General features: G+C 43.1%; 1 protein-coding gene across 1 annotated transcript in view; it reads left to right on the forward strand.

The window, feature by feature from the left end:
• Nucleotides 1-7161, forward strand: part of BMF (Bcl2 modifying factor) — a 22810-nt gene extending 15649 nt beyond the window's left edge. Inside the window, exon 4 of the mRNA XM_008639542.2 lies at nucleotides 1039-7161. Coding sequence (XP_008637764.1) covers nucleotides 1039-1140 — 102 coding nt within the window. The 3' untranslated portion in view covers nucleotides 1141-7161. The remainder of the gene's footprint in view (nucleotides 1-1038) is intronic.
• The last annotated feature ends 7428 nt before the right edge of the window (nucleotides 7162-14589 follow it).

The raw sequence follows: 14589 nt of genomic DNA on the forward strand, positions 1-14589 counted from the left end.
CTGCTTAGCAAATATGGAATTATGGATGAGAAAATGAAGACTGACTTCTAATAGAGGGTCGGTTATTGAGGTGAAATAGTATCCCAGACTGGGCAATGTAAAGAGAAACCCACCTGTTTGTATGAGATGCTATTAAAGAGCAGGAAGGTGGGGGTATAATCGGAGCCACTTTTGCAGGGGTGATTACATACAACAAAAGGAGGAACAGTGTCCCTGTCCCAAAGCTGCATTATGTAGTCTGGTGTCCCCCTGAAACTCAACTCCCATGTTTCTTCCTTGACAATGGGACCTGAAATAACCTCTTGGTTTTGGTTTTTTGTGTGTTTTCAAGTATGTTCTTGCTTAAGGTTTAATTGGCTCCAGTCAGTAGGAAAGGGCTCCAAGGCTGATTATTTATGGCTTACTGTCAAAAGTGGCTATAAAAAGGGCAGTATTATCTTGGAGATGCTGGGAAGGAAAATGTGGTGGGGGGAGGGTGGGGGAGTGTGTGTGTGCACGAATGTGTTTTCTTGTACTAGATGAAATCAGAGTTTTGCTGTCTCAGCAGTGTGGTTTAAATTGAAGATTAACCCTTTGACCTTCACGGTGTCAAATCACTTACAGATGGATCACCAGTTATATTTTTTTCTTTTTTTTTTTACTTTCGGGGTGAAGGGGGGCTTTTTTTTAAAAAAAAAAAAAAAGGTTGTTTGTTCATGCAGCTGGGGCTTTTGAAAGGCTCAGAAGCCAATCTGATTAAAAACAGCACTTGGCTAAACTCTGCGAAATCCTACAAGCAAAAAAAAAAGTTTAATCCTCTTGTGCACAATGCATAAAGGGTCTGCTCTTTTCTTTTTGTAATGTTAGAGCTACAATTATTTCTGGAGAACTTATCATTTCCCTCTCTCCCCTCATCCCTTGCTGCACCCCCTTGTTATGCTGATGGGATTAAAGTGTCTGCTCTTGAAAAGTGTAACTGAGTTGTTATTGGAAAAGAGAAGTGGTATGTTGCAATTCTAGAAATATAAATAACCTTGCTTTAACTGTTCTTCTCTACAGCATCAGCAGAACAGAAATCAAGTGTGGTGGCAGCTTTTTCTCTTCCTACACAACTTGGCCTTAAACGCAGAGGTGAACAGGAACCACACTGGGCAGAGGTGAGCTTCGCCCGCCTGTTTCAGGCCACATCCAGTCTGCAGGGAGCACTGAACAAACACTGGTTCGGGGGCGAGACATTGCACACCGCCGGCCGGATGTGAGGACTCTGACTTTCTGATACTCGTCTTCAAGTTTGGGTGTTTTTATGGACTCTTCTTTGCTGCTGCCTGCCTTGTGAGGCAGGGAGCTCTTGTCCAACACTGTTGAAGGAAAGCCAGAATGTGGGTGTGTTTGGTAAAGCTTGCTGCTGGTTCCCCGCACCGGTGACCTTTGTGCAAGGGAGGCAGGTATTAGACTGATGGCTTCCTCTGCCCTGTGTAGTAGTCGATAGTAGAGTGCAGGAGTGTCATTTTGGCTGCTAGTTAAAAATGATGCCTGGGATTGATGACTAAACGTACTTTGGGTATCTTCCAGAGCAGAGATGCTCAATTCCTCCACATTTTTAGCAATGAAAAACATTCAAGTAGCTTAGATCCATCAGGTTACTTGTTTTATTCATTGGTTACTGTTTATTTATTTGTACCCTGTGTGAGAGAAAATCACAAAGAAATCTGACCTCTTCAGCCATTCCATTGGGCACCACTTGCAGCTCTCTCACAATAAGTTGTTCTTTGTTGTTGCCATCAATTAAAAAAAAAAAAAAAAAATCCAGTGGAACAGTCTGAAAATGAAACCTTCTTGGGGTTCCTGGTGGCTATTAGCTTCTGCCACTGCCTGCTTTCAGTTCAGTGTTCTCAGTGCCCATGAGCCAGCAGGAAGCCAAAACCCATGGAATATGGCACAAGTGTCATTCTTATACAATGCTAATGTATATGTTTTTAGTAGTTTTATGATGGATGTTTATTTTGTTTTGGTTTTCTTTGCTCTCACCATAATGTGGTTGGTCAGGAAGGCTTAGATCCCAGGCATCTGATAATCTTGCTTCAGGATTTGACAGGGAAATTAATTAGCATCTAGTCTGATATGTACACTGTACAAGCAGTGTGTCCATTACTCTAGTATGTAGTGTTTGGAGGCTGCTGTAAGCATATCCTGACTAGCAGCAGTAATATTATTTCAAGGGAGATCTTCTATCAGTTCCCAGTTTGTATGCACTCAGAGGTTTGTCCATATGGCTGACACTATTGGACCAGCACAGGGAAACTACCCTACCAAAAGGAAGTAGCCTTAAATATTGATGGCTACTTCTCTGTAGCCTTAAATATACTTAGTTCACAAACCCAGTAACAACTAGGGTAAAACATGAACAGAGAAGCAATTATTATTTTTTCTTATTATTTTTTCCGAAAATTTCCATATTGCCACCGCACCTTGTTGTAGGTCTCAAATGATACAACCAGCATGAGGAAGAGCTGTCCAGAGAATTGCTCTTCAGTTGTGTTACAAATGTCAGCTGCAGGTGTTGAGAAATTCTTCTGCTCTTGATCCACTCTGAAAAATAAGCATTGCTGTATGGAAGAGTAGTTTACTTGCACATATACTTTCGTTCTCCACCCCTCTTTGCATATTTGTCTCTAACTCATGCTTTCTCTGGTATTTGTGTAATCTCATCATTGCACTGTAGCGTCTGGTAACAGTTTGCTGAACAGACTTACATTTGGACCTTCTTGCTCTCTCCCAGCCCCATTCTCTTGATTCGCATCCTGCTCTACTGGGGCAAAATGTATTTTAGCTCCCTGAAAGAGGTCCCCAAGCCTTTTTCACCCTCATATATTCACAGTCACTCTCCTTAAACATAAGGAGAGAGTTTATGTGAGAAAAGCCTTTTTTTTCTCCTTTTGTGTTATTTTTCTAGCTAGGGCTAGAGTAATATGTTTGTCCACGATGGTTAATAATTCATATAAATGAATCTCAAGTAATATTTTTGGGGGTGGGTTTTATGGAGAGGGAGGGTGGGAATTTTTTTTTTAGGAGGGGAGATTGTTTTTGGTTTTGTGTTGTTTCTTTAAGCATGTGCACTACAGAGTTACCCAGAGTGATCTAAGCGATAGCTGTTGCTGACTATGCTGCAACAGGATGGAAGCCTCTCTCTGCCCATGCTGACAGAGATGAGGCTTCCCATACTTTGCTTTGCACAGTCTGCTTGATGTAAACGCTGGTCATTGGAGAAAGATGACTTAAATTTAGGTGGAAAGCTTGAGGGGTAGTGCAAGCACAGACTGAACTGGGGACCCCTGAGAAGCCAAATGTTAAGGAGAAGACTCTTGAGTAAGAAGCTCTTTAAGAGGCAGAAGTGGAAGTGCAGAGGCTCAGGAAGCAATGAAGCAATGATGCCTCCCTGTGTGGCACCCTTGGATATGATGCTTGCATTTTCCTCTGCTTGCCAGGACCCTTTTATCAGGAACAGTCAGTGCTACATCATAACAGCCCTGCAAACTATGAAATATTCAGCAACTGCTTCTGACATTTAAATACCATTGTGAGCTTTCCCCTTCCCCTCTGCCTTGACTTGACAGCTAAGCAGGCCAATAAGGCCTGTCCAGATGCATAAGCTGGAAGGATAAGTCTGGTACTTTCTAGTGTTGAGACCCACCCAGTTTATCTAGGACAAGACTCTTCCTAACATGGAGAAACAAGTACCTGAAATGGTTCCTCAGTCAGGCTGCTGGCCTCAATAAAGTCATTTGGCTCAGGGAAAGACACATCTTTGCCAGTCCATATTTCCCACTGCAACAACAGACTTATCAAAATTGGTCATGCCAGGGTCTCGAGTTAAAATCTCCTTGAACAACAATACTTGTAATGGAGACATAGAGCTAATGCTAGACAAAGGCCGACTTCCTGCAATATGCGTGTTGGTTACTGGTGCCAGAGATTTACAACCACTGATAATATATTTAATTATATTCCATATCTGCGTGTCTCAGAGAAAGGAAATATGCTCTGTCAACCCTAAAGTCTTACTTTGCTTCATGTAGATTTGGAGGGGCAGGCTGGTTATTCTCTTAGGGAAAAGCAACTAATTAATACTTAAAGTCTCACCTACTTGGGGAAACAGTGGGAAGATTTCACACATTTATCAACAAACACATGGATGCTCAGCACTCATCTATGTGTCACCCATTCTATGTTTGTAAGGCCCCTTAAGCACCTGCTGGGGAGATCTTGCCCACAGAGTAGCTACTGCAGTACAGCGTGGGACATATGTCGATTATTTGGAGAAACGGTTCCAAAGAACATGGTTTAAATCCTGTTGCTGAAGGATTATGCTCAGGTTTTTAGATATTAGTTTGTTTTGGTGAGAAGAATGGGACACTGTTTCTCTCTGTGCTGTAAAACTAGAGTCTAACAATTTAGAAAGAAGAGTTGGATCTTTCTCCTAAAACAAATTCCTGTTTTTAATGAGTAGTTCCTAAGGAAACCTTGAGGTGCTGCTGATGGTGCCAGCAGCCTTGAAATATCTTACTTGCCTTCCCCAGATCTCCAGAACGGCTTCAGACCTCAACTGTCTTTCCTTGAGGGATGGAGTTGTTCCTATCCCTTCCCAGCTTCCCACCCTTTTGAATACTTTGTAACCTGCCCATCCTAGGATCCAGCAAGCCTGGTACTAGTAGGGAATAGTTAGCTTTACTTTTGTTTCCTGCAATTCTTGAAAGCTGAGCCAGTAATCACAAAGTGACTGCCCAGGGATAGCTGCAAACTGCTGCAAATAGGATACAAAAAAGGCAGGGGAGAGGATGAATTTTCATGGAAAGGGCTGCTGCTGGATCTGTGTAGGGCTGCAGCATTCTGTCAAGGTGCTGATGATCTCTGGTAGCATTGAATTCCTGCATAACTGATCACATATTTCAGTTTAAATAGCTTGTTACTAAATATTTGTTGGCTAAACTCTTGTTTGAGGAGTCCTGAAAGAGACTTCCTTGTCAGCCTTTGTTTTGGAGCTGTGTATCAGCAAGGGAATAGAGGCGAGGAACCCAGTCTTTCTTGGTGTAGAAAGTGTGATTGCAAAGACATCTTTCTTTCTACTGGCTGTTTATTTTGTCCCCTCAAGCCTGGATTATGTGTGTATGTGAGGTTACTACAGTCCTGGAGTTGCTCCGTAGCAGTCACTGGAGCTGTACCCAAGGTGGAACTTCATTCGGTGTGGCACTTGGCACTCTTCTGGGAAACAGCAGATCCTGACCATTAGTAGACTAGGAGGAAAGGTTGGGGGTTTTTTTTAAGAAAAAGCAAAATTACTTGAGGCAGTTATTACAATGTGACCCTATCACTCTACAATGAACTCCACCCTTCCACTGCTGGTCCTGACCCATATCTCTGCTGAAGTTGTGGGAATGGTGAGACTGTGACATGCTGAATGGTGTGCTGTTGAGGGTATTTTTAAAGGGAAAAATAGAGAAAGCACTCAGCATATGTGCTAGAATCAAACAAGAATGCAGATTTGTGGAGGTCTTGCCTTGTTTTACCAGCAGTATTTACTGTGGGATCATAAATAAAAGAACCATGGAATGCTGGTTCATATTAATGGGAGGTCTGCACATGAACCGAGCACTGTTGAGTATTAGCATAATTTGACAACAAAGGTTTTAATAGTGTCCTTCAAAAGAGTCTGTCGTTCAAACTGGCATTTGTGATCATTTGCAAAATGCCTACCTGTTGCCTTTGATTGTTTTAGCAAGAAGAAATACCTCAAGGAATTGATAAAAGATCCTAGGACAATCTTTTACAGTTCCTAAAGACTTCAGTGGTCTCTGTTTCTTTGGTTTGCATGTGTTCACACAGGTGTTACACAGCTCAGTTCTTCTCCACCAGGAAAAGCAGAAAAGACCAAACACATCAAATGCACTGGAATGTAATTATGTGTGTGTGTGAGAGTGTGTGTGTGTGTGTTCTTGAACTGAATGCAGTATGGCATCCCCTACCCTTCTTTCTTCCATGTGCCTCACCTTCCCCCTTAGCCACAGAAAGGAGGGTCTCTTCCTGCGAATCCCATGCTGGAAGTTGGTTTCTGGGAAGCGAAACCTAATGTCTGTGGGCTGTTTTTTAAAGCCATGTTTCAGTTCTGTCTTCAGACTTTTTGCTGCCTTTGGGGAACAGAGGGGTGGGAAGGGTAGATTCTTAAACTGTTTTTAAAATCTATTATGGAAATTTTGCATGTATAAAGTTATTCTTAAATCTAAAGGAGTCTCCCCAGTTTGTGGACATGGCTCCAGGAGAGCATCATCACCAATTCCTCAACTCAGTTTTAGATGAGACTATCCTGAAAGGAGTATTTGATGACAAAATGGGGAGAGATTGGTGTGATGGAAAGATGACATTGTCAGTATCTCCTTAAATACATGTCAGAAGTTAGGCTTGTAAAAGGGAAATTTTAGAACAACCCACAGGATATGTATGTCTGTTTCCACTGGGTGCATTTGAAAATCCTGCCACTAAATTTGAGTTTGGGTATGTAGATGTTGGGTTTTTTTGGTTAAAATAATCATGGCTCTCTTCTGTTCTCTTCCATGGTATGTAGTACAGTCTCCCATGTTTCTAGGTGAAATTCACTGATGAGAATACTGTGAAATGTGGATTCACATTTTCTTCCCCTCCTTCCCCCCCTGCTTCCTGCATGACTGTTCTCCTTCAGTGGGATATTTAAAAAACAACAACAACAAATTTCAGAATCCTTCATCTGGAAAACAAAAAGGGTAAGATGAGCTAGAATTTGCTATGTACTTAATAAACTTCCTCTCAGTGGAGGGTTTCCCCATGCCTTCTGATTTTCAGCAGAGTATGACACTGTCCTGCTGCAGAAGTAAACCTGATGCTCTCCTGTGAGATTTCTGTCTGGATTAGTCCTGAAGTGCACACACCTTCTTTGCCATGGACTGAGACCCAGTGAGAATGTAGCATTTTTTTTATCCTGGTTGTGTGCCTCCAGGACTCCTGCCTGTACCAATGGTGACTGGGCAGAGCTCCTTTTTTGTATCTGTGCAGTATATTTGCTTTGTGCTTTCTTCTTTGGTGCTTTTTAATACTTTAATACTTGGATTTTTTTTCTAATAACTGGTACAATTTTTAATAAAATTGTTAAATTTGTCTGTGTTCCTTGTTTTATTTTTTAAGGGATGAAGGGCATTTACACAGCTGGCCCGTTCTGGAGTTACCTAAATCAGTGATACAACTTGGGTTGTTCAACTTTGAAAATATCTGGTAGATCATTTTATGTGCACCCTTATACCAGGCCCTGCAAGAAGAACAAGATTTCCTTTTGAGATTGGACTGCTTTCCTTGAGCATAATTTGATTTATAAAATAGTCTTTCAAGAAGATATATTTCCATGCTTGGACAGAGAACTGTTGCTGCTTGGAACTGCGCAGTTAAGCTGCTGCTTCAAATCAAATAGATCTTGTTAAGATACACATGAGGTACATCCTCCAAATTTTCAAAATGTAATCTTTGATTGATGACTGCTTACCTGCTGCCTACACAGGTACATTCAAAGGCACCGAGGCCTAAAGAATAAAGGCTCATTGCTTGGTAATCCTATTAAGGAAATATGGTTCTTACTGGTCTTCTGACATAAAGGCAGCAGAGGAAGGTGGCCACGTTTGAGAGTACTTGTAGGGTGGTAATGACTCCTTGAAATACAGACATGTGAACGTCTTGGCCATCCCAAGCACAGCAATCATCAGACCTGTCTTCAAGTTTTTCTCTGTTCCTATTGGGAAAAACTACCTCCACTAAGTAAAGGTAGTTAACCTGGGTGGAGCAGCAATGGTGATACGTGTATTGTGAGTTATTTATAATATAGCTGGTCAAATTCCTTCAACCACATTGTTCCTCCAGTGCAGTGCTGCTGCAGTGTGCATGGGAGGCTTTAGGGAACCAAGTTAACAATCCTACTCGATGTTAAGTTGCCTTGACTGGTGTGTGCGTGTTACAAAAGGGCCTTTCATTCCATGAACACATGATGTGTGTGGTATGAAAAGCTACATGTGCATCTAAGACCACAGGGGGAAAAAGACAGTTTTTCTTTTCATTGTATTAGATCTAGTGAGAAGTGTGTCCCCTGGTCAGCCTCATGTGACCGTGAAAGAGCCTGTTGTAACACACTGATACAAGGGGACAGACGTGAGATTGACTTAGATGGGTGGGTTGGCCCTGGTTTTCTCATTTTCATGTGGCTAAATTCTCACCATTAATTAAACTCTCAGAAGCTTTAATAATTCTTGCACCAAAGAGAAGAATGGCTTTCAAAAATGAACGGTTTGTAATGCTACCCCAGAAGCATTTGCCAAAGCAGCAGGATGCATTGCACCTTTCACAAAGCAAAGGCAAGTGTGCAGATGTATGATCAGCCTCCCTTCCTCTGAGACCTCCTGAATTACTCTTGGCTCTTTGGTTTGGCTCTATCATGACCGGCTGGCCATAACTTGCCTGTGGCAAAGTAGACTCAGGGTTAGGCATCAGGACCAAACAGTACAGGCCGGAACATTCCTATTGCAACATTATTACTTTTTAATTTTTTCTTTTTAATTGTTAGTTTGAGAGAAACTGGATATCCTAGAAAATGTGCTTCAGAAAACTTTCTTCTTAAAGTACTAAGCCTGCATACTAACAGGGCACTTTCAATTTATTTCCAGCTGTGGCCCCTTTCATGACAATCACATGTCCCTCACTTTCTGTACTAACATGACTAGCACTTTAAGGGAAAATGAGTTTTGTTATTAACTTCCTAGCTGCATGCCGTAGGAAAAGGTAAAAAGTTTAAGTAGGATTACTGCTTCAAGGAAAAAATGTTTATCAAGAAGTGCTCAGCCTGTCTCGTTAAAAATAATAAAGCACTCTGAGGACAAGAAAGTTCTTTGGTTGCGCAAGCTACTGCACAAAGCACTCTATTTTCATGACTGGCTGCTGAAGTTTAGAAGCCACTATAGTGTATGGATTGGGGAACATTTTTCAAGCACTCATAACATTGTTTTATGGTGCAGTAAATGTGCTTGTCCTCAGTCTCCACAATGTATATGCAAGCTTGGAAGCAACTCTACTAACCAGCTTTCTCCTTGTGCTCTCATACTTGAGTAATTCTGACATTTCCTTCTTTTGCTTGTGCCCTGCCTCCTGTTTCTAGTTATGAAGAGATGGGGTATGGGGAGGAAAAAGCGTCCTGAAAGCAATTTTTGACAGATTTGGGAGGTTCGTGTTAAAATGCAAGAGCTGCAGTTGTTTCATTGTTCATATGACTGGTTTCTGTCAAGAGGCTTGAACTGAAAGAAACCTGTTTCCAACAGGAATCAAAAAAAGAGGTGACAATAATTTCTGATAGTGAGTCTTCTACCTGACATGATGCATGGTACCCTAACTCTACAGAGTCTGACAACAAACCACCAGGCGTGACGCACTGACATCAGTATTCATATTCCCTTCTATAAGTCCTTTAAATCTTGATTTCTCTTAAATGAATTATGTTCTCTGTAACATTCATAATGGACTCTTTTCTTTCTCCATTAAAGTCTGTGTCAGCATTCTCCTTCTCTGTGTTTTGCCTCAGGGCTCTTGATGTATACAAAGACTCCTCTGTTTTCTGCTCTTAGTCACACGCTTTCACTCTTAACCTCAGCGCTATAAACTAAACATCCACCCACTATGGCTGGAGATGACCCTGTTTACGTCTGCTGCTCAAATCACGACAGCAGCAGTCATGAAACTTTGTTTTCATGGAGACAGTTAGCTCTTAGTAAGAGGACAATGAGGCTTGACTTCTTACAATGCTGCAAGTTTTTGAAAAAATTTCAACAGAAATAAATAGCCAGGAAAGATTAATGGAATATGTAAAGTAATTGCTTGTTTCAATCATTTTACTTCACCGCCTTTTAAAATTATTATGTATGATTTGTTGTAGCAGTCCACTGTGGTATTGGAACACACCAAGTCAATCTGACACAGCAAGGGCACAAGTAGGGGAAGGGGGCTTATGTTTGCATTTCAGGGCTGGTTATGGTGATCAGCCTGAACCATGACTCTCCACAATCCAGCAGTGAGTGTAGAACAGCAGGGTCACCCACACCACTGAGAAATTCCCATTTTTGGACCTTTGCTACCAGACTTACTGCCATGACTACTGAACAGGGAGCTGTTTGGGAGGATGGCTCTTCCTAAGGAGACCAGCAGCCCCTTAGGAAACAGGGTGATGAGTGACAGGTTTGCAAATGTGAAGGAAAGTGTCAGGAACACTGCTAACTCACAGTGGAGGATCACCTCCCTCGATCTGCTGGCCATGGCCTTCCTAATGCAGCTTCTTGGCCACAAGGGCACTGCTGGCTCATGGACAGTTTGTTGTCCACCAGCAGCCCCAGGTCCTTCTCCACAGAGCTGCTTCCCAGCAGGTCAGCCCCCAGTCTGTGGTGGTCCATGGGGTTATTCCTCCCCAGGTGCAGGACCCTGCACTTGGCTTTGTTGGATTTCAGGCAGTTCTTCTCTGCCCATCTCTCCAGCCTGCTGAGGCCCTTCTGCAGGGCTGCACAGCACTCTGGGGTACCAGCCACTCCTCCCAGCTTTGTGTCATCAGTGAACTTGCTGCCATGATTTAGCAAGAAGGTGTTAAGATGCTGTCAATACAAAACATATTTCAGTGATTTTCCAGTGAGTCTTCCCTGTGACCCTGCCCCTCATTTCCACCACTGGGGCAGCAGCTTCCCAGAGCTCTCCACACTACTCCCCTTCACATAGGGAGGCCCAGGGCTCTGCAGCCAGCAGCCAGTTTGCCCAGTCTCCTCAGCACTTGCACAAAGCCCTCCTTCGACAGGACAGGGTCACAGAGCTCATTTTGCCTCAGTGCAAGCATGCTCTCCACGGAATATTTGCTGGCACTTTCATTAGTCTAATTTTAAATATCCCAAGTGAATGGCTTTCTACTATTTCCCTTGAGAGACTGCTGTACCTACTAATAAATCTTACTGACAAAAGGTTTTTCCCAATATCCATCCTAACTTCTTTCTCTCTTAATTATATTCCAATACCCTAGTTGTATGTCCTTGTGTCACTTTGCAAGGAAACCTTACCAAAGTCATTTCTGTAAGTAATGCACCCCAGAGCTCACTGAACTCCTTGTTAAAAGCTCCTGCTGACTTCAGTGTACTTGCAGCCAGCTTTCAGGCAAAGCTCTGCGTTTACCCTCAGTGCAAGCCTGCAGTCCTGGAGCCAGCATGGTGTGGCATAGCAAAGCTTAGTTAGTGTTGCCACCCAGCCCTTCCACTGCTGCCCTCAGTCCCCTTCTGCTTGGGACCACCAAAGACTTCAGTGAGGGTAGGAAAGTGGACAAGATGTATAACCCAGGATATTCTTCAGGCTTTCTGAGGTGCCCAACCCCCCTGCTTGCTGACACTGGCTCCCCTGGTGGTGCTGGCAGCCTGTGGGATTCAGGGCTGAGGCTCCAGTAGGATGGTTGTATGTCTTGGGAGCAGCTCACCTGGGAACAGAAACCTGGCTCCACCACCCAAGTACTGCCGGTCTGGCAGCCTGGCTGTGTCCCTGCATTGCAATATCCCTGCCTGGGGTTACACTAGTAACAACAACATGACATTCATTCCTGCAATGTTGGACATAGTAAAGCATTTCCCCTTCACTTCCTTCCCTGTATGATTGTGAGTCATGGTTCTTGGGAGCCAGTAACAGGGGAATCCAAACAGTGCTTCGAGTTGTTCCCAAACATGAACAAATACTTAATCAATCAGGGATTTATCAGAAAAAGAAACATTTGTTGGTGTAAGCTGCTATTTGGAGCTGATGCGTTCATGTCACATTATGTGGTCTTTATGCCTCTGTCTGAACTAGGCACTTTTCTTTCAGGTAGCCTCATCCGCAGAAACAGAACCAATCCCTCCTCCCTCCTGGTGTGGTAGTTTGCTTGCCCTTTGGAAAAGGAGAACCAAAGCAGAATATCCAGCTTTGTACCAGCTGCCCATGAAGTTGGCCAGGGGGAGTTTCCCTTGCTGGGGGAGTTTACCACAGCCCACATCTGCAGTTGAACTCTCCTTGACATGGTAGATGTGGCCTGTAATTGCTAACATCCCACTCTGTTGTGATCTTTAGTTAAAGGTGCTTGGAGTCAGTCAACATTTGTCACTTTTTCAGAGCGGATACAACAGAGAATGATGGAAGGTGGGCAAAGGCATTATTGCTCCTGGTTGTTAAGTTCTCTTGTAACATAAGGCACAAAATCAGATCCAGCAAGGTGCATTGGTGCTTACCCATCCCTTTTGAAACTGAAGTCCAACCCCACAATCTCATCCAGCTGCTGCCTAACCCTGGAAGGTGTTTTCACACTCCCCACCATCCTAAAATTCTGCTGGAGGCACTGAGCGTCTCAGGACAAATGTCATGCCACAGTCCTGTGTGATATACTAAGCTGGTGCTTTTCTGGCTCTCTCATTTGATATACCTGTTGGGGCAGCCTGTTTCAGAGCGTGCCACCAAAGCAGGGTTCACAAAAGATGCAGGGGAGGGTGATCCTTTCTCTGCTGTCAGCCAACAACTCTCATTTGAACTCTCACCCAGAGTCACTGTCTGCTGCCAGACAGGTTCTGAGCCTGGTGCTCTCTGTTCCCAGAGGAGGGCCCTATGCATGTGACCAGTCAGGATGGGTTGCTCTAAGCTCCTTCTGTCACATCTATAACACAGCTATTTTGGAGTCCAGAAAGCAGCTAAAGAGAGTGGATGCAACCATCTTAGGGCTAGCAAAAGCATGGTGTGAATGTAAAATCTGTGTTTCTGTTTACAGTCAGTTGAATTTGAGCGTTCAGTCTTTGAACCAGGTAGAGAGAGTCTTCCTTGTGAGGTATTCAAAGTCTGGAGAGAAGTGTTTTATTGACACTTTTCTCATGTTCTGTGTGCCTCAATGGCCCTCCCAGCTGTCTCCCTGCTGAGGACACCGATGGATGTACACTGCTCTTAGACATCTGCTGCTTCCTACATTGCCTGAGGAGCAGCTCAGGCACCTGGTTCAGGGCAGTGGAACTGATGGAGGAACCTAAAAGCTGGTGCTGCAGAGTTCAAAGTTAGTTGTTAACTGCCTTTTATGCTCCTGCTTGCTCATTACTGTGGAAAACAGGGTAGTGCATTTCGTTAATCTCAGAATAGACACAGTTCTATAATGGGACATTACTTCTGTACATTGCACTTCTTTGTCTGAGATAAGATATGATTTCTAATGTCTCTTTTTTTTTCTTTCTTCGAGTTGGTACTTGTCCAGAGCACTTCTTCATCTTGCCAACTAGTGATTAATTGGCTGTACTGAAAGGTTCAACACTTTTCTGTACGTTTACCAGAGGAGGTAGAGGAATGTGTGCTCTATCTAGAGTAAAAGCATGCCCTAAGTGGATTTAAAAATGGGTCATCACTTGCTCATTTTAGAATCTGTGCCCTTAAAGCACATAAGGAAAGGTGCCCTACCTTTTTGATACCATTTTTTAAAAAACTTCATGGTGAGTGGGAATGTCAGTGGGAAGTTCCAAGACTTCTGTTTATCTTCAGTCAAACACAATGCAGCTCAAGCACAGACTTCTTTGTGCTATGCTGGTGTTGTCAGCTGTCATATAGAATGTGGTTTTGTCCCTTGCTGCAGGAATTTCCATGCTGATTATACAGTTTAACCTCCTAACAGTCCAGGGGGGAAAAAGGGCCTTGTCAGCTGTAGTTTCAGTTCCAGCACCTAGTGTCTTTCAGCATTTCCAGCCCTACAGTAAGGCTTTGGAGGGTTAATGGTCCACTTAACAGGGAGAACCCTTTGAGCAAAGCTTGGAACGGGACCCAGCTCTCTGTTTCACAGAACTGCATCTCAGCTACTTGCTACATATCCTTTTAAAAGGAAATCCCAAATTAGGACCTTCTACAATCCATGTTGTCACCCTTCTGCAAGAGAACTTCATGAAGCAATTTGACCTTGTTCCTACTTCTGTGTTAGCATCTGATTCGTTAGCCCTTAGGTTGGAAATTCATGCTCTTGCAACCAGACATCCATGGTTCATGTCTCGTAGATGACCCAAACACGGGTGTGTTTCAGCTGGCCATGGTGCTTGTAACCACCAGACCACAATCTGCTCCCAGAGCCAAGAATAGCAGCAAGATTTCTGATGTTCGATTTTCAACAAAGCTGTCTTGCTTGCAAGACATTTTGGAGCATTGGCAATGTTGGTAAACTGACAAGGACCCAGGAGTGGGCAGGTTGAATTGGAAATGAGAAGACAGAACAAAACAAAAAAAGTATTTTTTAAAACATTCTCTAATCTTGTTTTTGGTGTATTTTTTTGTTTTGTTTTGGTTTTTTTGTTGGGTTTTTTTTTGAGTGACTCACAATTTTTAAATTTGTGGTAGGTTATAGTGTGGCCAAACCTAATATATTTTATCCTTCATCTAAACCTCTCTCCAAAGTTTTCATGCTTATTCAGTCCTTGATCTGTCTTTTGGGATGGCTTCTAAGGACACCAACCAGTAGCAGATGTGATAGCATTTTTTTTTTTTTTTTTG

Source organism: Corvus brachyrhynchos, unplaced genomic scaffold (assembly GCF_000691975.1).
Source record: "Corvus brachyrhynchos isolate BGI_N302 unplaced genomic scaffold, ASM69197v1 scaffold115, whole genome shotgun sequence".
NCBI lineage: Eukaryota > Metazoa > Chordata > Aves > Passeriformes > Corvidae > Corvus > Corvus brachyrhynchos.